General features: G+C 42.7%; 1 protein-coding gene across 2 annotated transcripts in view; it reads left to right on the top strand.

Annotated features, from left to right (window-relative positions):
* The window catches only part of wdpcp (WD repeat containing planar cell polarity effector), an 86,306-nt gene that overhangs the window by 49,264 nt on the left and 9,996 nt on the right, over positions 1-27,046 (top strand). For both annotated transcript variants that reach the window (XM_084020731.1, XM_084020732.1), the window contains exons 11-16: positions 2,640-3,228; positions 7,476-7,664; positions 8,847-8,970; positions 9,964-10,027; positions 17,891-17,990; positions 25,669-25,783. In XM_084020731.1, coding sequence (XP_083876857.1) covers positions 2,640-3,228; positions 7,476-7,664; positions 8,847-8,970; positions 9,964-10,027; positions 17,891-17,990; positions 25,669-25,783 — 1,181 coding nt within the window. The remainder of the gene's footprint in view (positions 1-2,639; positions 3,229-7,475; positions 7,665-8,846; positions 8,971-9,963; positions 10,028-17,890; positions 17,991-25,668; positions 25,784-27,046) is intronic.

Below are 27,046 nucleotides of genomic sequence, written 5' to 3'. Positions count from 1 at the left end.
TGATTGTGTAACAGCAGTGACGTAATTTATTCTTCTGATGAACCCACTAGAACTCCCTGGATAGTGAGGAGGGAGGAGAGAATGAGGGAATGGTTTGTCATTTTGACTTCCAAAGTGTATTTTAATTAGAGCAGTTTGTAAAACAGGAAGTGCATGGAACTGCCTGAGGCCGTGTTGTAAGACCAATGCAGTGGAAACTTCCCTCTAATGCTCTATGGTTGTTGTGTAGGTAGAATGTAAGTGTTGCAGGTTGAACCAGGCCATGCAGTATTTACTTCTCGCTGCTCTTGTAGCTGAATCCGTCCGCCCCCTTCTTCTTTCCTTGGAGGGTTAGCTGTCAGGGGAGGCCGAGCTGAATCAGCTGCACCTCATCCCCCTGGTGCTACGGTGGCATGCTGGCACAGCAGGCGCTAGCAAGCTGGGCACAGGATGAAAAGCTGGGACTTGTTATTCTTGTGACAGCACTCCGTTGGATGGACTCAAGCAGCAACCTTTGGATTTGAAAAGTGGAGCCAACGCTGGAGTGCCTTAAACCTGCATTCTTTCTAATGACCATCAGAGGGCGACTGGTTGCCTGATTGTATAGAAGTGTATTAGAAAATGACCCCCTACTTCTCAATTGATTTAGTATATTGAGATCTCAATTGCTAGTCTTCTTCAATACACCATGATGTCCATTTATTAAATGATGGTCCATTTAGAATTAAATAGACTATAAAGTAGAATTTGCTTCAGGGCGGGGCTACTTTGTGATTGACAAGTCGCTACCAGGGTGTTGTCTGAGATTTGTCCGTGTTTTCAGCTCAAGTTAATGGTAACATTTTGGTTGCCTAGCAAAAGCAAGAAGGTTTTGAAGAACTCAAGGCTTCAAAACCGTAGTCTATAAACCAATGAGTGATGTCTCGATGGCTACGTCCACTTTTTACGTACAGTCCATGGATGGCCTTGATGGACCCTTGCCTGCTACCTGTTATTGTGCACGTTTATTTAATGCATGTGTCACTTTGTCCCTGCAGAAATGTAGCTATCCAGAGAACCGCACCCTCCCAAGGATTCCCCACCCCTCACATAAACTGAGCTGCCTCAAATAAGCACACAGCACCCACCCCCTGGGGAGCAGCAGGAGCTGGCTCTGGGGGATTAGGGAGAGGGAAAAAGCTTTCAGGAGGACAGTCATCTGCTTCTCTCCTGCTGTAGACCATGGGCAGGCAAAAAAAAAAAAAAAACCTTCCTCCCTCTAAGTCCCTTTTTGGCAATGCCTGCCAAAAAACAGGGCCGGGCAGCTTTGCGAAAGGAAAGGCAGGCAGGCAGGCAGCCGATCCGTCTTTCTGTCTACATGGCGAAAAGAAATGGGCTCATTTAGCCAAAGCTGCCACGGTCAATGCAGGGCTCTGATAGAGGCTTTGGTTAGGTGAAATCCCTCCTATAAAGCTCTGTTAGTGACTGTGGAGCTGCTGGGCTGCTGTTTAGCTCAGGCTGATGTCTCCTGTCATCCACCTTCTGTTCCTGGTTCCTTGTGGGTGTTTTATCGACAATACCACCCATGACACGGCCTTTCTCCATCAGTGTCGGTGCTCGCTTGCTTGGCTGGGCCATTGTGTCCACTCCCTCCAATTGGTTGTGGTCTAGTAGCGAATGATCTGAATTCTGGATTTGACCATTGGTCTAATAATTCCAAGCTCTCTCCATGTATCATCCTCTTTCTACTGAAAAGGGCTTGTTTCTTGTCAGTCACCAGGTCTAGTGTTGAGCTCTTGGCTCCTCGCGCAGGTAAACAGAGGGGGCTGTTTATCGCTTGGTGCTGGGTGCCAAGCTGTGGCATGCTCAGGGAGAAGATGTTGTTGACCTTGAGTTAAAATGGAGCTCTTATCATTCGCTGTCATGATTGACAGCCTGGTGTTTATGAGCAAAGTGGAAGGCTCTATTTCTTCCATCTCCGGGGGGGTTTTGGGGGCTTCTGCCATGGTATGACTCATGTCTCTCACTTGTTCTCTCGATCCTTCCTCGCTTTTGTTTTCTTCAAAAACCGTATCTACTCAGGTATTTTTAATGCTTGTAATACAATTTCCGCTACTGCGCTTCCTATTTTGGTTGTGGATGAGAGATCTTTCTCCATGCTTGTTGTTTAACAGATATGCGTGGGTATGGTATATTGAATCTCGTCCACTGACTGAGGGCTTTGCTACCTTCTAAAAGAGCTAAGACTGATGTGGTCCAACACAACCTACGACACTTATCTAATTTCTCATGATGCACTTCCCATGGCTCCTCCCACTTTGCATGCAAACTTAATTTTCTAGTTAATATCACAGATTTGATTATGCTACATTTGCATCCACTCAGATGTATTCTTTTTAGCATAGTCTCATGTCACAATATTGATATGGTATTGTGAGAATGCATCTCATATTTGCTTATCTAAAGTATAAAAAGTTTTATATTTTCAAGTTTTATGTGTTTTAACTCCAGCCTGCAGTTTGGTCAACAGGATTTGGTGGTTCATAACAAAGGTTCTTGTCCTCGTACCCAGCAAAGAGAGAACAGTTTATACATGTTATGTCATTGTGCATTGTTGGATTAGATCACATGTATATGGAGGATGTTCAAGTGTGAGCATTCTCTTCTTCTCTACATTAAAGGTCCTTGGCTCTCTCCAGACCGAAGGCAATCCCCTGGACTGCCGCTTCAGCGTGCTCCAGCCCTACCAGCTGCTAACAGTAGAGCTGCCTAAAGGACCCCACGGATTCAGAGAGGGGTCCTGGGCCGACACCTGTGTGTACGAATGTGCACGAGGACGCCTGCACCGCATGTCCGTCACCCGCATCACGCTGCCGTCCCGTCCTGTCTCCTGCTCACATCACCCCTCTGAGAGCTCACTTCTCCTGGGCCTGAGCGACTCCTCCTTGGTGCTGCACGACCAGCGACGGGGGGTCTCTCTCCTGGCCTCCTGCCCTGTACCACCCACCCTCCTCGCCTGGCACCCTGCTGGGGCTGCGGTGGTGGTGGCGGGGGAGCAGGGGGAGCTGATGTGCTTTGATGTGGGCTTGGCACCTGTAAGCATGGCGCTGGTAGCAGAGGAGATAGCTCCAGCTGCCACGCTAAGACTAGCTCAGCACCTGCGCTGCTGTGGAGGACTGGAGGGACTGCAGTGGGCGACCGGCCAGGAAGGAGATGTACTGATGTTGGCCTTTCATGGGGGACCACTGGCAGCCTTGAGATTCAGACTAGGTGGGTGAAATAAGATTCAAACATTCAAAAGTCCAAATGACTGCAGTCTCAGCTGGACTACTTGTGGAATAGAAACTCAACATATTTCAATAACTTTTTGATTAAGGGATTCACTCTTCAGTCTAAGGTGTCAAAAAAAGTGGAAAAATCTATAATAAATCTTCAGATTGCTTGTTTTGTGCAATTCAACAGTTAAAAATCCAAACATCTACATGCAACAACAAAACAAAATGAACTTGCCTTTAATAATCCTGCCTTCAGTGATGCAGCGGTTTCTTATCCTTAGATGCTTTCTAGGGTAACAACTAACGCCCAGATTTTGCACTGCATATTTATTATTATGTTTTTTTTTTTTGGTAAATCATTAACACTCATAATATGAGTGTAGGGAGGTGGAGAGAAGATTTTTTAAATATCACAGTTATTGTCAATAGAGAGGAGGCTAAGTCCCGCCTCTTCTGGAGGACCACAATGGGATCTTATTTTGGAAAAAATATGTAGAGTAGTCAACAACGCGTCCTATGAGGGACATTGGAAGTGTTGTCTGTCTATCGGGATGTGACGACACCCCTCGTCACTACTCTTACATTTCTTTAAATTGAAATTTCCACTCAGTGATTCCAAATAGGAAATAATGCACCCGTCTCCGTGATGAAGGCGCCCTCCTCCCTTCCTCTGTCTTGGATCTGACTCGGTATCTGAACCCCGCTGTGTAAATGCAGCGGCTGAACGGGGTCGTCCTCTTACCTCTTCACTGCTGAGGGAAGTTAATTTGTTGACGGGCGGGAAGGTTAGCAGGAGTCACGCTCTCAGAGGTCATTCAATAATCGCCCCGGGGCAAGAGCCCCCCAGGTGCATTCTGGGATGCATTTTTCCGATAAATCGTTTACAGTGGCTGCGCAGTCCCTCGGGGCCCCATAGATAAAGTTTGCCAATCAAATTTTTTTTTTTTTTACGAAGCAGCCACCTCAACCACCAACACGCATACACAAACACACGCATATACACAAACACACATATACACAAACACACTCACACACACATTCAGCGTCTTTAATTGTGACTTTGGAAAGAAGATGTGACAGTGGCACGCAGCTCTCTGCCGAAGTTTGAAAGTAGGAGTGTGGGGGTGGATGGAGGAAGGTAGGAGATTGTGTGCATGTGACTTTGTGTGTGTGTGTGTGTGTGTGTGTGTGTGCATGTGTGTGTTTGACTGTGTGTATCCAACTGCGTTTGCCTGTGTGCACAGAGAAAGGGGAGGGTGTCTTCCAACAATAGCTTCCCCTCCTCTGATCGTCTGCCAAGGTTTTGATGAAGAAAGTCACTGCACGTCTTTTCTCCGTGATAATTCTCTCCCCCCCCCAACACACGTGTGTGTGTGTGTGTGTGTGTGTATTCTTCTATTTCTGTGCTTCTACACACACACACACACACACACACACACTCCAACTCATTTGTTTGTTTGCCTGCGTTCCTTCTCTGTATTGATTTGTTTCGTGAGGCCTGCTACATGACAGAAGGAGTGAGTCGGGAGACGGCGAGGAAGAAAGACTTGGCCGAGTTCCAGCTTCTCTTTTTTCCATAGGAGTCGGCCCTCCCCGGTGCCTCCCCCCCTCACCTCCTCCTGCCTGTACCAGTTATCTCATCTGGGCACACGTTGGCCGCGGCTGGGCCTGCACCCATACAGGCTGTGGAAGGGCTGACCAGGGAATGTGCTCCACCACACCAAAATAGGCATTTTCTGTGGGGATGTAAAATATTGTTGATGTTTAATGAAAAATTACATAACTGGGTTTACAACGAGAGCAAGAGCCAAAGACAAAATATCTTTATTTGATATTTATTTTGGTTAAATAATACTCATCCAGGTAACATACAAGCGGGTTCTCTCCTCCACTGAACAAGCTGCTGCTCACTAACTGGAGAAGTTCACACCAAGCAGCATTTAATCAACTAGTTTGGCAGCTTATAATGACATTATTATATAGTCTCCTGTCTCGTTTCTAATCATAATTTCTGGAAAGGATACTGAAGGTACAAAACTACACCACGCTGTGATTTACTGCATGAATGTCCAGAAGACAATAGATTTAAAGTCGGACTTTTTAACCCTCATGAAAATCATCTTATGATAAGGTCACATCCTCATCAAATCATGCAAATATTTAACAATATATAGCGAAAAAATAACAAGATTTTATTATTTTTTATTCAAAATCCAATAATCTTTTCTTCCTGGAAAACAAAATATGATGCATGCTTACACCAGCTGCCAATTTCAACTAATATTATCACGACTTCCACGCTTCAATCAATCTGCACAGAGCTAGAACAGTATGAGATCATCTTTTCAACAGACCAATCAACTTCCTCGAGATGTTATGTCCCGCCTCACCATAGATACTCTGTGTCAACTTTAATGGCTAAGAGTTAAGTAATCATTATTATCCTTTGTGTAGAACTCTTGTCTCTGGAGGAGTGTGAGTGCTGCTGTTTGTTGGTGCTGATCTCGTCCCGCTCCGTGCTGTTGTTGTTGTTGTTGTTGTTGTTTGTCTGACACTGTGAGCTGGTCAAATAAGTTAGTGAAGACAGGTGTGGGAGAGAACTGACCTGTCCTCGCCACCACACACACACACACACACACACACACACACACGTCACACATACACATAGACGTAGACACGCACAAAACACACTGTGCTCAGCTGATGTATTAGCCACATTAGCCCAGTCTTTAGGGGATTTGGGGGCTTGCTAATTGCCAGCTTGTCATTATAATTGCTCGAACAACCCCCTTCTCACACACACACACACACACACACACCTTCTTCAATTAATTAGACACAAGTTAGTGGTGACTTTGCCTGCCTGTCGCCTGGCCCATCGATGGTACCGCTGACACCTACACTGTCCGAGTGAGAGCCGTGCCACCAGCTAGGTCCAAAGTGTGAATATAAGCCGAAAGTGAATATAAGCCGAAATGACCATCTGTATATCAATGTCTCACCCTGTGTTATCTTTCATTCTTGAAGAACACGAAGGAAAGTCTAGATGAATTGAAGTAAATTGATGCCACGTTTAACAACAGCAAAACTACATCAAAACATCCATTTATGAACTCTCACAGATGTCATGCAGTACAATCTAAAGTCTCATTTTTCCAGCAATATGCTGACTAATTCACAAACACATGCATCATCAGTTTTAAAAATGTTTTGTCACAATTTAGCAGCCGCATCCTTCGGAGGCCGAACAGAGCGGTCTCTGAAATGAGACTTCCTGGTTTGCAGAGGATTTCTCTGCGTCGCCAGTTTATTCCACCCCCACCCTCTAATCTGATTAACGTATTTTATTATTTTTATTTTATATTAGGATGGAGGACGCCATGTTACAATTGTCACTGATGCACAATGAATCTTAGGATAGGTTCGGCCAGGAAGGATCCATCAGTTGGATCATCCAAATCTTTGGAATGGGACGGCCTTGTTGCAGCCGTTGTGACAAATTTGGTCTTCAAAACCCGACTGCAGTCGTCATATACGGCAACAGGCACTTGAGTTTGGTGGTTTGGCTCCCTCAGCACAAAGGACAATAATCACCCCGGGCATTCAACACCTTCACTTCCTGTATGTGCACAGAACGAGACACCTCACCTACCGGGAAGCCTACAAAACCTTGTCCTTTCATTTTTCAGAGTCCTAATGTGCTTTCTCAGACACACACACACACACACACACACACACACACACACACACACAATAACAAAAGCATAATCAATCACCTCTGGTTAAAAGGCATAATCAAACGTAGCATTATTCTCTGATGTGTGCACGGTGTTTTTCAGATGTATTTAAATGGATACTGATGAAACACACACACACACACACACACACACACACACACCATGGATTCAACTTCCCCACTAATTGATTGACAAGTCGATGTCAGTCTAGTCAATCGAGTGCTGAATCAGAATTTAGACCGAACCACTGGACACTTACTTATCTTCAGTAAGTGCTTCAGGGATACATACTCAGGGAACCATAACACCCGACTATGTTCAGCTATTAAATGTACCTCTAAACAATAAATGTGTTAATAACTTAATCAAAAAAATCCCAAAACACATGACTTGTGTAAAATGTTTCTAGTTTGTTCTTTCTAGAGACAGTATAGTTTGGAGATGAATGAGATCCTGTTGCTCTTTTTGAATCTGTTCTTTGCTGCTGGTTTACTTCCTGTGACAGGAGCTCTGACTGGAGGCCAGATGGGTCCTGGGGAGCTTCTGCAGCAGCGGCTGCGTTGTGGTCAGGTCAGAGAGGCGCTGGGCATCCTGGAGGCCATGGACTGGAGCATCATGGGAGACGAGTGCTACCGAGGCCTGTGTTCAGTCACCAACCACCTGCTGAGGCTGGAGCTGAACGCAGAGAGAGAGGGTGGGTTGACCACGTCATGTTAGACACGGTTTACTGATAAACAGTCAGACATCAGTAGTCAAATCCAAGAACACCGTTTTGTTTTTATTTTTCTGGCTGTGTAACATTAGACCGAATCCCAGTGAAAAAGACACAAGAGAGACTTGAGAGGGAAATATTTTAAAGCTTATCACAGTTAATTTGTTGTTTGTTTCGTAAACTAACCTGCTGAACTTCCATAGTCATTTATGTAAGTACATGTACACTTACTTATTCATTTTTGTTAATTTAGCTGTTGATGTTCCAAGACATGCAGGATGGGGATAAGTTCACTGGTGACTCTCACATGAGTGTGAATGGTTGTCTGTCTCTACGTGTCGGCCCTGTGATAAACTGGTGACCTGTCCAGGGTGAACCCCGCCTTTGCCCAACGATTTTTTTAGTCTGTTTTTTGTTGACAAATTATATTAATAGTCAAGTGTGTTTATAGAGGGAATGTTGAATATCTCTTTTACCACACATTAAATGATAAAATACTGTCAACAGCCAAAAAAGATCTAATTTCTCCTTGGTTTAGTAATAAAATGTATAGGATATGGATGATTTAAGAACAAACTCCTAGAAACCTTCAGAATATAGAGAAGAATGAAAGTATAAGGTTTGGTGGATGTATGAGCTACTGAAGTGGAGATTTCTACCTCAGGGTCCAAGAAAAAAAAATGATTTAGAGAAAAAGTCCTTTAATATACTGTAGATATTTTGAATACACAAAAGTACTAAAACATACTAGTAGTGGTTTTACTGACATGGAAATCAATAATTGTTTGTATTACTTTTTTTTTAAATGTTTAAATATGCAAATGTGGCCTTATAAGTAGTAAAATAAACACCTAAAATGTATGTTTTGGAATTTTCTTTCCACTAGTCCGAAAGAGGACAAAATCTTAAAATCGACTAGTGGAGAAAATAAACAATGTTTTTGCCTTTAGTGTCTCGTCTTAACAAGAACTTCATAAATATGCAGATAAGCCACGGCTTTAAGTGAGCTTGCTGCATTATCTTCACAAATAAAAACAAAGAACTTGTGCAGCATGTTTTCAGATGTCTGTCTTTGTTTCCTGACACTAAATCCCTCTGAATTGTATTTGTATTTATCTTGTATGTATAAATGTGTGTGTGTGTGTGTGTGTGTTCTGTCCGCAGCCCAACTAGAAGCAGCTCTCGGTGTGTTTTACGCCCCACCTGCTCCTCTCCCCGATGCCCTGATACTCGAGTACAGGGAGCCAATCAGCAAGTGTGCTCGCCGCTTTTTTCACTACCTTCTCAGGTAACGCCACGTACTCTTGTGGTCCTAATTTGATATTGTGAGGGAGACATTTGTTTTGCTCTGCTAAAGGTCGCCTATTTTAGAGCTGCTGTACACACATTTATGGACTATTATTAAAGCATTACCAGAATTGAGGATTGGGTGCAGAACCAGAATATGACATATTCCAAAAAATGACATCCATGGCCGATACAATTTAATACTGCTTATTTGCCGCTCGCTAATGCTATTTAAAAAATTCTAAAAAGGAAATAGCCTTTGAATTTCACCGTGCCGCACACTGATGCAGCTTTGAGTCATTCATAAGGCAAAGCACCTTGCATGCACCTGTTTAGACTGTTGTTTCATTTCCCTTCTGCCATGAGAGCCTTTTGAAATGCCTGTTTGACTGAAATAGACCCCGTTGTTCCCACACACTGCTGCTTACTGCTCTCCATCCTGCAATTACCTCCCGTTTCCCTCTGCCTCTTCTTTCTTCTTCCTCTGTAGCCGAGCCGGAGCACCGTTTGGCATCCCTCCTCCTCTCCTCTCTTATCACCTACCTGCATTCTTTTTCTCTCCATCAACATCAAATGAAGGGACGCCCCCCCCTCCTACCAAACACCTCCTCTCTCTGCTTGTGTTTGTTTGTTTCATGTTGGCTCTAGACAGGGAAAGTTGAGGTGTTTTGTACTGGGAGATGCAGCTCTCTCTCTTCCAGCTTTAATTCTGGATAATAGGACGAGGGCTTGCTACTCTCAGTTCAATTATTGATGGTTTTGTATGCAGAGTGTGTGTGTGTGTGTGTGTGTGTGTGTGTGTGTGTGTGTGTGTGTGTGTGTGTGTGTGTGTGTGTGTGTGTGTGTATCGAGGTGTGTGCAGGACGAAGGAGGAAGGAGGAAATCCGTGCTACTGACCTATCCATCCATCCATTTGAATCCAAAGCATGTATTTTCAGATTGATGGTTGATGTTGTCATGCTTCCTGTTGAACCGTCTCCATTTTCCTCCGCAGACACCAGCGCTTGGAGAAGGCCTTCCTCCTGGCTGTAGATTTAGAAGCCACCGATTTGTTCATGGTGAGTGGAAAGTACTCTCTCCTTGAAAAAGTGTGACATCTTCAGGTCTTGAAAAAGCTTGAAAAAAGTCCTCGAAGATGTACACATTTTAATCTACAAAAGTCTCAAATATTTTCTTTTGCCTGTCGTTGGGAGTAATGTTAGTTCTACAATGTGTTTGTGTCTGATGGCTGATTTTGTGTCTGACGGCTGTCCTCCGACAGATCTGTAAAACTGAGTTTGTCTACAAAGGATCATACAAAAGCACCACTTTAAAATAAGTCATTCAGCATGAAAAAAGCATAAAAAAGGACTTATCGACTGAAACGATCTTAGTCGACTGAGACCAAAATAACCGATCAGTAGACTAATCTACTAAGAGCGAGCAGCCCTGTGGGAGACTTTATACAGCGATAGACTATAGAGGATTGTTCATGCAGGGGGCTGTCCAATCATTTTAATGGAGTTTAATCAGACCTGTGGTAAACACTGCTCCTCTGCTAGCTGAAGCAGCGAGGAAGCTTGTTGTCATCATCATGAGTTGAGTTTAACACAGTTGTTTTCAACGTCTACAACACAAATACACATGTGAAAAATAGTGAAAACAATAATATGTGATTACTTTTGAAGTACTGAACATCCAAAGCAAATTAATGCTGACTGGACTTATCTCATTACATCGCCCCTTTTTACAGTCATTATTTTGTCCAATTCTCATGAATGTATACACTGAAAATGAGAGTAAGAGACAAAATTAAACATATGTATATTATATAAACACAATCAGTCCCAAACAAAAATGTACATTCTCTGTAGTACCTCAGTTTATATTTGTTAATCATTTAATTACCGTATATATATATATATAACAATTTCCTTTTCAAAACTATTCCACAAATGAACTCCTTTGACCGTATTTGTTTTGCATTTCTAATCTTCAATCTAAACATGAAAATTCCTCATGTTTCACACTGACTCACTTTAATTTGGAACATCTTCTGCCTGGAAGCATCTTATTTTTACATTTATTAACTACATTAATTGTGTTGTTTAAAAAAAAGAATATGAGAAAATAAACAATATGTTGTTTTTTTTCATGATAATAATGATTCTAATGATGGCCATGTTACACTGCTTATCCGGGTCCAGGTCCCATTTAATGAAAAAATATTATAATAATACATTATTATTGTCCGTTACATGGTTTTCCATCATACTATCATAAAACATATGAAATCACATTCTATGTTATTAAAAAAGCTCTTGAAAAGTCTTGAATTTAACTGAATCACAAACATCCACATGTTCAGATGCAGACGATATAATGGAATAATAATAATAAAGCATAAATACTAGCATAATAATAATAGTAATAATCGTAACAGTGAGCAGGACCACGGCAGCAGGAACAACCAGCGTCCAGGTGTTAGCCTGATCCCTGGAAACCTGCAAGACTCCAGGGAAGAGTTCATGTTAGTAACAAGCATTGGTTTGTAATGCTACACACAACCTATTTGAATTGTTCAATAACTGTTGGGCTCTTGTTACTTTCATTTGTACAAGACTTGTAACCCGTACAAGTGTGTGTGTGTGTGTGTGTGTGTGTGTGTGTGTGTGTGTGTGTGTGTGTGTGTGTGTGTGTGTGTGTGTGTGTGTGTGTGTGTGAGTGTGTGTTTTGCATGTCAGAGAGCAGGTGTGATCTCAGTATGGGCCCCTGTCTTTTCACAACCTCCATGGCCTCGGCTTGGCCTTTTCCTCCCCTCTCATCTTCCCTCTAACTCGCTCTTTCTTCCACTCCACACTGAAATGCTCTTCTATGTGTTTGACCCCCTTTTTCATGGGGGGCCCCTTTGCTCCATGCTTCACCAACACACTAGACATTAATACAGCGCGCACGCACACACACACACACACACACACACACACACACACACGCACACACACACACACACACACACACACACACACACACACACACACACACATACACTTCTCCCTCAATCACACTGATAGCACTGGTTCCAATTACCTCCCCACTAAGTAGTGCTGCTGGGAAGCCGAATTGAAAAGGTGGAGTCGAGCCTGTGGACCTTGAAAGAGCGCAAAGGAAGGAGAGGAGGGAAAGGGGGGGGGGGGGGGGGGGGGGGGGCAAGATGGGGAGGAGGTGGGTGTTGGTGTGGATGGAAAGCTATATGACAAACGCAAAAGAAAAAGAGAGGAAAGGCGGCGAGAGATAAAAGAAACAAGGTCCATCAGTTCTGATGGCGATGAGAGATGAAACTGAAGAAAATGATGAGCATGTACTTTACATGCGCTAGCTTGTCAAAATCCTTGTCATAATGTCAATAATGAACTTTGTCTGGAATGTTCATATAAATGTTTTAATTTATTTATGGAAAAATGGCAAATTGTTAAATGATACCACTCAAACCCTTTTCATACCACGAAAATAGACACATTTCAAAACTTCCTGTAAAGGCGGGGGTTTACTTTGAAAAGACACTATGCTATGTTCCGAAGTGAAGCTAGAGGAGAACGTAGAGTCATTTGGAGCTCTGGAGCGCTGACAGAGCGTGTGGCTAACGGAGGGTTCATCACAGGGACTCATTTGGGACTCACTGCAGTAATTGATCTGCAGAGCCTGATTGTGTGAAGTTGGTTCTTCAAAACTGTGTGAACAAAACTACAAGAACCTCCAATTATGGAGCCAGTTTCTCGTCCGTATCAGTCCAGTTTGAGGACTGTGGCTCTAATGCCACACCTGACAGCCAGCGTGATGTCCTTCCTGTTGTAAATGAAATCATGTGTGCAGCGGGGTCTGCACGGTGGTGTAGTGGGTAGCACTGTCGCCTCACAGCGAGAAGGTCCCGGGTTCGATTCCCGGTTTGGGTTCCTTCTGTGTGGAGTTTGCATGTTCTCCCCGTGTAAGCGTGGGTTCTCTCCAGGTTCTCCAGCTTCCTCCCACAGTCCAAAGACATGCAGGATGGGGATAGGTTCATTGATGACTCTAAATGTCCCGTAGGTGTGAATGTGAGAGTGAATGGTTGTCTGTCTCTACACGTCGGCCCTGTGATAGACTGGCATCCTGTCCAGGGTGAACCCTGCCTTCGCCCAATGACAGCTGGGATCGGCTCCAGCCCCCCCGTGACCCTGAATACAGGATAAGCGGTAGAAAATGGATGTGTGCAGCATTTCCAAGCTCTTCAGCTTAAAAAATATATATTTTACAAACAAATTTAAGATACAGAATTGGAAACCGTTTTTGCAGTGGCCGTCTCCAGATCTCACCAAACACTACCACACATTTCAAACACGTCTCATTGTGTTATTGCTTTCTTACAACAAGCACTCCAAGAGAGCACCAAGTCGTTGTTGTGTGAAAAGAAAGAGGACGTTGACATTTCACCCTTCGCTCTGTCCTTCGCTCTAATTAGGTTGCGTTGTTGCTTTAACCTGCTGGTCAGCTGATTGAGTTGGGGTTGGGGGGGGTTAATGAGGGCGACCCCCACCTTCACCCGACTCTTTCTAACTCCCAAACTTGCCCACAGAGCTCAATAACGCACCATCGACTTGATAAAATGCTCCCACTCAAACACACACATAGACAACAAGCGCTCCCTCACCTCTTCTAGAAATGCCCAGCATGATACCCCCCCCTTCTATCACCAGACCCCCACTCCTTCAGGCCCCATTGTTTCCCAACTAACAATAGAGGGCCCCTTTTACAAAAAAGAAACCTTTTGTTCAAATGAAACACTTTAGTGTCAGGCTAAATTGAGGGGGAGGAGAACGGGTGACCGGGGGTGTTTTGGCGGAGGTGGTTGGGGGATGTACGTAGAGGTAGTAGCAGGGAGTCGTTTGCATTTTTTTTCATAATTGGTGCTGTTCTGTAGCTCCCTAATTAGCCTTTGATAATGAGTTGATAATGTAACCAATTAGGTCACTCGTCAGCGAAGTCAAGCCGGCGACAAGTTGGGTTTTCTTTTCTCCACCTCCCTCCCCCTTTCTCTTCCTCTTGGCTCTTGATGTAGCTTGTTAATTAAATCAAATTGTGCGATAGCCGAATCTGATGACGGCTCTTTTGTTCCCCAATGAGGGCTTGTACTGTTTCTTGTTAGATACGCTAGCAGTGAGGCAAAGCCGCGTCTGTTGGGTTCACCTCCTATCTTCCTCCCCTATCTAACGTACTGCTGGTGGAGGAGGAGGAGGAGGAGGAGGTATCGCACGTCTTTGGCAATAAGCTCATTGTTGTGGCTCAGATGAGTAATTAGCATTATTAAAACGTCCTTAACACCTATCTGATAGAAGTGTTAGTCAAACACAAGGCTCCTGGATAACAGGTGTGTCCTCATGCCGGATGTTCATTAGTGAATGTGTGTTTTCACGTTCCCTTGGGTCCGTGTGAATTTGTGTCCAGTCAGATATTTGACTTTATGTTTTTGACAAAAGGGAAATTCATCCCTGAATCATTTCTTTGCTTGAAAAAAATAATCTTTGAATTTCTGGGACTAACTGTTTTTGGTAGATTTGTATTATGTGGCAATATATTTGTAACGAAGCTGGAAAATTTCAAAGGCAATAATCAGAATTTGATTAGCAAGTGTGTGTGTGTATATATATATATACACACACACATTATGTGTGGGCCTCTATAAGACATAACCTATTACATATCTCATTCACATTTTCCTTTCCGTGTACTGGAACACTTGATACACTGTGCTTGAAAATATTACATTAAATTACAAAATAACCCTAAGATAAAAAAAAGTCCTTTAAGTTTCTAATATGGAATGCTTTCAGATACGATATCAATCCCAGAATTAGACTTAATACACAAGATCTTATTCTAACCACAAGATATGTCATTTTTAAGCAAGAAATTAAAATTAAAAGTTGCCTCTCTAAACCAAATGCATGTTCTTAGGCGTGAACACAAGTAATAGTGGATGTTTGAAACATAACAGGCTAATTACAGTCTAATTTCACCTTAAAATTGACCCAGTTTTCCCACAATAATAAGTCATGTATGGTGGTCAGCGATCACAAAGCTCAAACTCTGTCTCTGCAGATGACCCATGCATCAATAATAGGTTTTCTTTGTGTACATAGTGCCTAAATAACCCATGAATGTTCATGTTTGTACTTCCCATTCATCCTATTTGACAGTAACCCACAGCCTGCAAACATTCGGACATGATCCCGTCTGTTAACGTGTCGTAAGCGCTGCTGTGTGCCAGTTAACCTAATCCCTCGTTTATTTGGAGGTAACCCAAATATCAGTCAATATCAGGCTCTTAGTGTCCACCGACTCTACCCCCTCCCCTCCCTGCACTCCCCAAAAATGGCCCACTAAAACACCCCTCTTTATCAGGAGCTGCAACCCCTAAAGCTCTTATATAAATAAGATTAGTGTCGCGTTTGAACGACTGGGAATAAGAGGTGTAATATCTGATGGTTTTATATGCAGTATTATTGTTATCCCTTCTTAGTCGGGCTGATACTCTCTCTCTCTCTCTCTCTCTCTCTCTGAGTTCTCAGTGATTCTCTCTCTCGTTTGTTCATTTGTTTATTCTTTCTCTGGGTCTCCAGATTCAGACAGTATTATGAGGAGCTAAGCTGGAATAAAGCGCCCCGGCATCAAATGTTCATATTGTTCTGTTCCGTCCATCTCTCTCTCGCTCTCTCTCTCTCTCTCTCTCTCTCTCTCTCTCTCTCTCTCTCTCTCTCTCCCCCACCAAAACCCTTGTTGTGAATTTTGCCTTCTTCGCGTCTTTTATGTCTTGTTCACCGTCTCTCTCTGTCTCTCGCTATCATTTCGCTGTAATTCCTCCACGCCCGCTTTAATCTTCTGCTGCTCTGTTTGTTATCAATTAGGAAGCCTCACTCATATCTAATTGAGGGGCCACGTCCTTGTTCACAGCGGCTGAATTAGCCACCTCAGTCCTGGGAGCCGATTTGGGCTCTTTTGAGGCCATTTTGTTGTCGGCCATTTTCACATTTCCTCCTAACTCCTCGCCACAGAGGGCAGGCACCACACTATAATTACCCAATCTGTTCCCATTCATACTCTTCAATTTCAGCTCCTCTCTCATTCTCTTATACCCCCCCTCTTTCCTGCCTCAATCCCTCTCTGCTCCCCCCCCTCTTTTGGAAAACACCCCCCCTTTCTTTTTTTTCCTCCAGGGGTACAAAAGCTGGGTTACAATATGGGGGTATTAGGGCCGGGTGCAGGCTCAGCTGGGGGCTGGCTTTAGCCAGCTGAGGGTTATCCATGGCGAGCCCTGAGTCACGGCACTGATGTCCTGTGATGTCGCTGAGGCGGAAGACTTTTCTTAACACGCTGTACCCTTTGATGGGCCCTCAGGTCCTGCACTCGGCCTGAGGAAACCCTGCGACCCTGAGAAGCCCCTCGTTGGGTGCCAGGATGAGCGTGTGATTCACTTTCTGTTCAATCACTTGAGAGGTTGAGTGTTGTTTTTGGCCTTCTTTTTCACACATATATTATATATGTGTATATATTTCTTTCTTTTTTTAATTGATTTTAATTGTTCTCACTTTTATTTATGCTTTATCCACATTAAGTATATTTCACTCCACTGTCCTGCTTTCCACTGGGAGCTGACCAGTACATTTTCAGCCTTTACTGCGGGTTATTGACGGCCTCCACTGGAGCAACAGGGGCAACACGCTGATTGTTGTTGAGGGTGTGTTTTTCATTTACTTCACAGCCGTTCTGGGGGATTCAAACCGGTGACCTTTCTGACACAAAACAGGGTTTTATACCGTCCTGCTGCTGCTCCGGTTTGCTTCTTAGACTGAGAAATGTGTAACTGTTGCTGCTCTGTGTTACGATCCAGATTCATTTCAATCAGTGTTCATTCATTTGAGTTCTGAATTGTGTAGATCCTCTGATGCAGCTGATGTCATAAATGTTCAAATGTGCATACTCTTTTTAATCTAAACCATTTTTACATCATAAAAGGATTTGGTTCTAATCTCTTTTCTACCTGGCCTGCATGCATTGACTGTAATCTAACAGCTCCTCCGTTTCCTTTATGCATTGCATTGTGGGAGAAAAGGTTGCACACTCAAAATTAATTTTAGGTTGTATACTTCTTTCAGTAATCTTGTCACTTTTCCAGTGTGAACACACAACAACCTGCACTATATATTCGGGACACAGTACATTTCCATCACAGGACAAATAATATTGTAATCTGATCTCATTCATTAAAACTATGATTTCATTGTTCTGGTATTTTAAAAAGATTAATTTACCTCGGTCTCGTCAGTCGCCCAGAACTCCTTAAAACAGGAACAGCTGTTGTTAATGAATCAACAGCGTTGAGCTTTAAATCGGCCACCCTCAGACATCATTTAGCAATATTATCTCTCTTTATGGCCATGCAGGACTCAAACAGAGAGATACAGAGGAAACACGCTGTTTCCAATATTGTCGCAGGCTGATATAGTAATGTGCTCGGCTGGATATGTTTCTCCGTAAAGAGAGAATACCAGCGTTTCTGAAAGGTGAACAGTCCCTCGCCTCCTCTCCCACTTTTGAAATGTGACAGATAACATCCTCCCTAGTTCAAAAACGGGGAGACGAGGGTGTGAGGGATGAAGGGGGAGGAGGAGGGGGGGCGCAAGCTGGCTGATTTCAAAGTTTTTGGAGGAACCGGCATTTCATCCAACCGGTGCTCTTTCTGATGTTGGGCTTCAAACGGCTCATTTTTTTCCTGTCATTTCATCTGTTTCTTCCTCCTCCTGCCAAAACACCGCCCCCTCCCCTCCAAAAAAAAAAAAACCTATTGTCATCGGAGCCTAGATTCATTTTAGATTAACGTTCCCATTTCTTTCTTTCTTGCATTTCCTTCAAAGGACCTCCATTATGTTGCCAGCGATAAGGGCGAGGTGGTGCTAGCAGATGTGGCCAAGAGGAAAGCTAATGAAATCGAGGCCCAGACCATCACAGCCAACGGTAAGAAAATAATCATAATGTCTGACCAAAAAGACACCAAATGTAACTCGTTATTTCTCCTCACATGTGAAATGGGAGGTGGGCTCCTGATAACCTCAGTAACTCACCCACTCCGACACACTTTTCTGATATCTAACACCAGCTATTTTCTCACTCTCTCAACCTCGTTTAATATCACAAAGGGGAACTCAATCAGATTGTGTTTGACATATTCATGTAAAATTCACACAGCCTGTTGCCTTCTTTGAGAGAGAATATCATCGATACTGGTTATTAAAAGTGAGTAACCGAGTAAAGTTTTCATTACATGTTTGTAAGATTTAAAAAGTGTAAAAAATCAACCTTTACAGGTGAGTGATGTTCATTTATAGAGCCCAATTAAAATCAACAACAAACGTTAACCAAAGCAATGCTTTACAAAGAGATGAAATCAAACACAGCAGTAAATAATAGGATATGTACATTAATAAAAGGATGGAGTATCTTGATAAAATCATAACACAATATGACCACAGTTACAACAAAATAAAATAACGACAAATAATGGTTTGGGGATTTTTCTTCCCCTAAAATGAAATACAAAGTATAGTGACATAAAGTGTTGAATAATAAAGTCTTTAATATGAGGCTCATGAATTATATTACACCAAAGTTTTTTTGGACAAACCAGCTAAGGAAGGAAACCCAGCGAAGGCCTTTTTTTGTTGTTACTTCAGGCTGTGCTGCTGCCCTTTGACAAACACTCCCGAAAGCACATACCAGAGGGGATCAAGCCGAGTTCCTGATTACACACACACACACACACGCACACACTGAGAAACACACGCACGCACACACACACACACACACACACTGAGAAACATACACACACACACACACACACACACACACACAATTCCTCACAGAGGCTTCAAGGGCCAACGGGTGAGCAGAAAACATTCAAATTTGTGAGGGAACTAGATGAACATGTCTGATGAGTCCTTCATTGGTGATTAAAACACACCAGAAGGCAGTGTGCTTGAGTGTGCATGTGTGTGTGCGTGTGTATGTGTGTGTGTGTGCATTCACAGACAGCCAAATGAGGCAGGAGAGGTATTTAACTCCACTGCATAAGGTCAGACCCCTACGGCTGAGTGTCTGTGTGTTTGTCGGTGAATGAAAATGAGCGTTTCTGTAACTATGAGGCCTGTTTGCAAGCAGTTTCTTTTTTTCTAATGCGATGCATAACAGGCACACTCCTTCCTCATAAGCCTCTTAATTATGTCCTAGATGATTTACCTCCATCACCTGCAGCATGTCCTATCCTTGGACAGCAGCGCTGCAGAGAAAGTGGGGAGGAAGGGACAGGAGAGAGAAAGAAAAAGGAGGGATGATTGTAGGAACAGAGGAAAGAAAGGAGGGCAGCAGGAAGGAGGACGTAAAGTGAAATAGAAACTCTGAAAGGAAGGAATGCATTAAAAAAGGAAAAACAACACAGTTCATGAATAAAGAAAATGAAAGAATGCATGAATATTGATTTTATGCATTTTTTGTTCCATAACCAGTTTTGTCTCTTAACTTTTGGCCGCTATCGTCAGCTAAAGTAAACAAAAGCATTTAAAGAATTGAACTGAAAGCAGGACTACATGTGTGAGGAGGACCCGATAACTCCACATATATCAGAAGATGCTTTTGCTGAAAAGTAACTGAAGGCATTAACTAGCGCACAACTAACTATTGTTACTTGGTAAGATTAAAGGTAGTTGCCGCAAACAATCACTAAACCATAACATACATTTAAATACATGTCGTGGAAAACTGTTTTATGTGTAATAGATCATCATAAAAAATAATAACATGATAATAATAATAAACAATAATAATAATAATAAATAATAAGTGCATATTACAAATGTAATATTTTGGCTCCCTCTCGCCACCCTCATTTCATTTTCAGAATAAGGCTATAAAAGTCACCTGACACAACCTCAATCAGTTATTGCAGTTATATCTTATTCACACAAATTAGACAAACATAGACATATTCTTGTTCATGTTACATTGCCGGTGACTAAACTGAAACACACAACCTGAAAAGGAGAATAATGGCATTGTGTGGTGATGGTTAAACTGATGCCTGTGTGTGTGTGTGTGTGTGTGTGTGTGTGTGTGTGTGTGTGTGTGTGTGTGTGTGTGTGTGTGTGTGTGTGTGTGTGTGTGTGTGTGTGTGTGTGTGTGTGCGTGTGTGTGTGTGTGTTTGTGCTTGAACATTCAGACAAGCAGACACATTAATGGAGCAGAAAAGCCAGCTCATAAATAATGAGTGGCTCGCTTCAAGCAAAGGGCTCCAGTGAACAGGTGTCTCGCTTTTCACACACACACACACACACACACACACACACACATACACACACACACACACACACATACACACACACATACACACACACACATACATAGCCCCTGGCATGGCTGCCCGTCACACCCCACCAGAATCAGCTTTGGCTCTGTTGTACTTTTTACTTCACTACATTTGTCTGACAGCAGAGTTACTATTCATATAAAGATTGTACATCAAAACACCAATGGTAACGATAGATTGTGATAAGATACATAACCAGTAAACTACTGTAACTTGATATAAAGTGATTCATTATTAAGTCAATCAATCTATTAATGTCTTCCATAATACATCATCTGGGTCTGTCCGCACCGGTGGCCCCGTCGACTATGTAAACATTGGATGCTTTATAACCAGTTAGAAGTTCACACAGTATGACTCATTTCATCCATCTCTCATTTGAGAGATGGATGTCATGATATTTTGTTTGACTTTGATTGATAGGCTACTAGCTGATGTAAGCATGTGCCATACTTTGTTTTCCAGGACAAACAAGATATTGGATTTAGATCTCAAAACGTTCAAGAAATGTTCAGTATATACAGTATTGTCAAATAATAGGTGCACAATATGACCGGGAATGTGATCTAAAAGAATAAAACAGCATTTCAGCTCAACTTGAAACTACTTTTAACAAAGAAAGCTGATTCACTAAAGGCTTTCTGAGCTGAACCCAGTCACCTGCTAGTCCTGATGCTCTAGTCCTGATGTTCTAGTCCTGATGCTCTAGTCCTGATGCTCTAGTACTGATGCTCTTGTCCTGATGCTAGTCCTGATGCTCTTGTCCTGATGCTTTATTCCTGATGCTCTAGTCCTGATGCTCTAGTCCTGATGCTCTTGTCCTGATGCTAGTCCTGATGCTCTTGTCCTGATGCTCTATTCCTGATGCTCTAGTCCTGATGCTCTAGTCCTGATGCTCTAGTCCTGATGCTCTAATCCTGATGCTCTAGTCCTGGTGCTCTAGTCATGATGCTCTAGTCCTGATGCTCTAATCCTGATGCTCTAGTCGTGATGCTCTAGTCGTGATGCTCTAGTCGTGATGCTCGGAGTCGTGATGCTCTAGTCGTTATGCTCTAGTCGTGATGCTCGGAGTCGTGATGCTCTAGTCGTGATGCTCGGAGTCGTGATGCTCTAGTCGTTATGCTCTAATCCTGATGCTCTAGTGCTGATGCTCTAATCCTGATGCTCTAGTCCTGATGCTCTAGTCCTGATGCTCTAGTCGTGATGCTCTAATCCTGATGCTCTAATCCTGATGCTCTAGTCCTGATGCTCTAGTCCTGATGCTCTAGTCCTGATGCTCTAATCCTGATGCTCTAGTCCTGATGCTCTAGTCCTGATGCTCTAATCCTGATGCTCTATTCATGATGCTCTAATCCTGATGCTCTAGTCCTGATGCTCTAATCCTGATGCTCTAATCCTGAAGGTAACACTACCAGGATAGACCAGGCATCCTCTCAGAGGAAATTAAGGCAATTGTTAAGATATTACAGAGATGGTGATTGTTTTTCACTTTTATTAAGTAGGATTTTCAATGCATGCCTTTACTTGTAATAGAGTATTTATACACTGCAGTATTAGTAATTTTGCTTACCGTAAGGATCGGAATATTTCTTTTTCCCCTGTTTGCTATATGAAATGTAGTTTACTTGTCATCACATGACTTATCTATTATCTAACACATAGTGCGAGTCCTTCCAAGCTGACGAAACACAGACTTGTTTCATCGCTCCCATGGTTTCAAACACAGGTTCCCACATTGCAGCTACAGGAACCTTTGGCCCAGACAGACAGTGTTTATGTTTGAACACACACAGGAGACAGAAATGTGTTTGTTCTCCGTCATAGTCACACACTGTGGCTCCAATTCAAAATAGCCCGCGGAGACATATGTGTTTGTGTAAATATGTGTGCTGTATATGTGTGCAGTTGGGCGTGACGTGGACGGGAGCTCCTATGGCGAATCCTGCATGAAACAACCATTTGTAATAATCAGTTGTTAAACAGAAATGTGAAAGTTGCCTGTTCTCTCCATGTGAAACAGGCGTTCCCTAGCTACGAGTCCCCAAACATCCTGCTGTTTCTCTGTACAAACACTGAATAACCTGAACCAGGTCAACTTCTTGTTTGTAAGCAAATACACACATTTACTGCACATACACAAAGCCTGACTGTACATTTCCACTCTCACGGCAGCTCATAAAATAGTCATGAAATGCAACTTATTTACACAAAAACAACGTCAGTAGAAAGTTAATCAGAATAATTTGTCATGGTGGACACACAAATGAAATGCACTCATGTGACCATGCAACAGTCAGAGCAGAGACGTAGGATTAAATATTGAGAAAGACCATTTATGGGGGCAGATCGGTCCAAAACAGGACTTTCAACCACAAAGCCACGGCGAGTGAATTAGAAAAAATGACAATTCATGTCACTCAGCACAAAACCAATAGATTACATTTCGTGCCTCTTTCACAAACTGCTGAATTTGCTTGCAGCTCCGTCCGTAATACAAAGCCTTAACAGCACCAGGGAGTTAAAATGGAGTAATTAATGACAGTAATATTGATACTCATAACTCCAGAAATAATATATACATAAATGTCAGTTGCAAGGAGTTTATAGCACAAACACGGTTATATTGTGGCCACATTTTTCTTGTTTTCTTACGTGGGTGCAAAAGGGATTTTGAACAACTGAAAATGTGTCTTACTATTTACAAAGAAGAAAAACAGAAAAATAGTTGTTTCTGTGAGATAATGCTACTGTGTTTCAATTCCGCTTAATCAGTTAATTCCTATATAAAGGTAAGATTGTCAGTATCATTAGATTATTAGAAAAGCTCTGCATGTAGATCCCTGCATAAATTCTCAACTCTGTGGGCGGCAGGCAGGAGACGTTTGTTAATGTTAAGTTCATGTTTAGTACCTGCCTCCTGACAGGAGTGGAGCTTTCAAACCTTTTTATGGACGCGGAGGTCAAACTAAACGTTGCGATGTGGGAGGTGTGACACCCTTCAATAAGAATTTAGATGCATCTCTCAGAAGCATAATCTTAAATCGGAGCGTGAGCAGTTCAGATACAGGTGGGAGCGTGAAGTTCTCCTGCTTCTTTGCATTGAAAGGAGCCTGCTACGGGGATTCAGGTATCTGATCAGAAGTTTCCTGTGGAGGTATTCCAGGCATGTCCAACTGGGAGTAGACCCAGCACACGCTGGAGGGATTATATAACCCACCCGTTCTGTTATCCTCCAGGAAGAGTCCGAGGACATGACTGTGAATGTTTGGGCTTCTTTGCTCAACCTGCTGTGAGATGTGGAGAAGTGGCAGAAGATGGATTGGTGGAGGATGAGTGCCAGTTCTGTTGAAGCAGTAGAGGGTTTAAATGCCTTGCTCAACGGCAGATAGACAGTAGTTACCAGAGAGGAATACGTTCCTCATCTGATATAACCAACCAGTCTCTGTGCAAAGTGAAACAGCTTCCACAAACAGGGAAATATTGTTTTTACACGTGCGTTTTTGTACAAATTGAACAACGATGATATAAGTTGATTAGTGAGCTTTAAAGGTGCTGATAGTGGTATTTTGGACAGAGCCTGGCTGTTGGCGAACACACAAAAACCCAAGTTGTTTTTTCCTGAGGAACAGTAATGAAAACATCTGATCTAGGCCATCGCCACCCTGGATTATTTTTATTTCACTTCAAGGAAATCATGGAAACAAGTTGATTTGCATTGAAATGATTGGAAAGAAGAGCATATCTTATGCTATTTTTCACTTGCTTTCTAAATGAATCAACACCAGATCTAGCCGTTCTGTTAGGTGGATGTCTTGGACTCCGATTGGGCAACGACACCATATTTCTATGCGCCTCTTCTCATATTTATGTGCATCCATAAATCCGCTGAACAGAGATCCTGCCTTCGCTTCTACACACACACACACACACACACACATATACACACACATAATCAGACAATAGAGGACACACATTTCAGCTTAGAAATGGTCCCTTTTCATAATGGCGTTGGAAATCGCTTATAGCTGTCTGGCTGACAAGTGTGTTGATTTAGATAGATACGGCGTTGTGAGAGGCAGAGTAGCGAACAAGTGCGCGGGAAGGCGTCTTTCTGTTCCTCCTTATCTCTTTTTCTTTTGAGTAGCGTTTTGCCAGGAGGAGAAGCCAAGTTGTATGCCTGATCGTTCCGTCTCCCCCTCACAAAGGCTGATGTGACTGCGGGGCCTTTCAATGGGCAATGAGACAAGAGCTTTATCTGAAGATCCACTTCTCCACCTCCTCTCTCTCCCCTTTCTTGGTCGTTTTGGTAAAAGCCTGTTAGCTCCGGTGTGTGTTGAAGGAAAGCAGCGTTTGTTTCTGTTCCCCCTCTCAGCTCAGCTGGTTGCTCTGATCACACAACCTCCGTTACTGTTCTACTGCTCCTCTCAATTCACCTCGATTCAAACTTCACCGGCATGACATGTTTATCAGGAACACGATTGTCAAGGTGTGACGTCTAAATTGGCAAAAGCCTCCACTCCCGTACACACAGCTATATGTATGTTTTTCATGGCTGAACAAAATACTAGAAGTAAATCTGACAAAATATCCGCAAAAGGTGCAAATTACTGCCAATAACTGTAACGAGCCCATGTTTCCATCTCACAGATCTAAATCAGGCTTTGTCGGGTAAACACAATAGAAATGTATTATAGAGACGGCTGGCAAATCTGTATATATAGTACATACAGAAACACACTCATTACTCAGGGGGTTGTAATCTGCATAGTTAAAAGTCAAGACTAAACTAATGCAAACGTTGCCGGAGAACATCGTGATACACAAGGGGACAAAAATGTAGTAAAATGAGCAGCAACGTCCAGTTTTGAAAAGCAAAGCCGGAGCAGAAGTGCCTGAAACCTGCTGCTTTACTGATGGACAAGACAAATGGAAAAAATTACGTTTTGGATTTTACTGGCATGACAAAGCATATACAGTGGAAAACATTTCACCTACTTTAATGCATTTCTTTGTTATATTTCTTTATTTGATGGCTTTTAAAAAGTGAAAACATCTCTACAAAGTGATCTAAATTGATTACAAATATGAAACAATAAACACTTGTTGGCATAAATATTCTAGGACAGACCTCAAACACTAAAACAAGAAAAGTTCCAAGAGGTTTGTGAATTATTTTCATGGACAAACAGGGTCATCTTTTCCTTTAATTCTCAGGTAAATGAAAACTGCTCTCGGACATCCTAATCCCTCTGTGTGTGTGTGTTTGTGTCCCTGAAGATCCTCTGGGAGGCAGAAATGGTGTGTTGCTGTGTGGGTCCATCCTCGGGGACAGACGGAAAGAGAGGAACCAGAGTGCATCAGGACCTTCGTACCCAGACACTCCCACAACACGGTGAGTTACATCTGTGTCTGTTTTAAATAAAATAAACATCTGCATATGAATTACTTAACCCTGTTACCTTGAATTTTATTGAAGATGCATGTTTTGGGGAAGTAGTGAGGATACGACTGGATGCATAAGACTTACTGCATCAGTTGTGTGAGAATTTGCAAACAGATGTTTGATAAGGGGTGAGGCAAAAAATGTTCCGATAGTAACGCAATATTTTAGTAGTATATAAGTCAAAATTTTGTAGATATGTAGACGCCATGTATCAGTGTTTAATTATGTAAATCATTAACATTACAAATACAACCGTAAACCTTATGGTAGCAGTTTATTTTTCAGTCCACTAATGGACTAATGAAATATCAATCTAAATTTGCCGTTTGCTGCTGAGCAGGTAGATTACTGTGGATTAAAAGAGCTTTTTAGCTAATAGCTAAAAAGCTGGCGTTAACGCTATGAGAGCGGTGATAGTGAACCAAAACAGTGAAGGTGTGGTTCGGACACAATGAGCTGAACTCCCTTTAAATGTCATCACATTTTTATTTGGTACATTGCTTTCATAAAAGTGTTGGCTGTAGCCTCTTTAAATAAAAACAAAATGTTTATTACAACTATTCATAAATGAAGCACTGTTTTACTTCTACTTGTCATCTCCTCTCCCACAGTGATTCCCCATTGTCTCTATATGAATTGTATGAGATCATCAGTGGCCAAATGACCCAGCTGCAGCCTAAAAGCCTTCCCTCCCAGTGACATTTCAAATGTCAAAGCCACATCAGTTCCGGGTCTTACGCTCGCAGCCATCCCAACGCTGAAGCCGCAGCCACATTTCAAAACTCCAGCGGAGTCCGTTTCCACCACGGTTCAGTCTCCGGAGTGCCGACAAAACTGTTTCAGAGTGATTGTTTAATACACTCTTCTCCATGAATGACATGTTGAAACAGCGTGACTAAAGACTGAAAGCGCCCCTCTCTTTGTCCCGGGCCTGACTCATAAACAGATACATACAAATATAGCCATCCACGTCTGTGTTATTGTGGGAGGGAAGTGATGGAGGGGCATTCCTTGTCATACCCCGACTAACATATTTGGAGTATTTATATGGGATTTGTGTGCATTAGATAAAAAAGGCACTCTTGTTCTTTTCATCCTCATAGGCTTTTCATGGCTGTTTGACTGTAACACTGATGACTCTCTGCTCTGCACCCCCCCCCCACCCCACTCTGCGTTTCTCTAAGCCCCCTCCATCCATCCCAAATCCCTTCC

Source organism: Eutrigla gurnardus, assembly GCF_963514095.1.
Source record: "Eutrigla gurnardus genome assembly, chromosome: 11".
Taxonomy (NCBI): Eukaryota; Metazoa; Chordata; class Actinopteri; order Perciformes; family Triglidae; genus Eutrigla; species Eutrigla gurnardus.
Note: the sequence above shows the minus strand (reverse complement) of the source record. Positions and strands in the feature narration are given on the sequence as shown.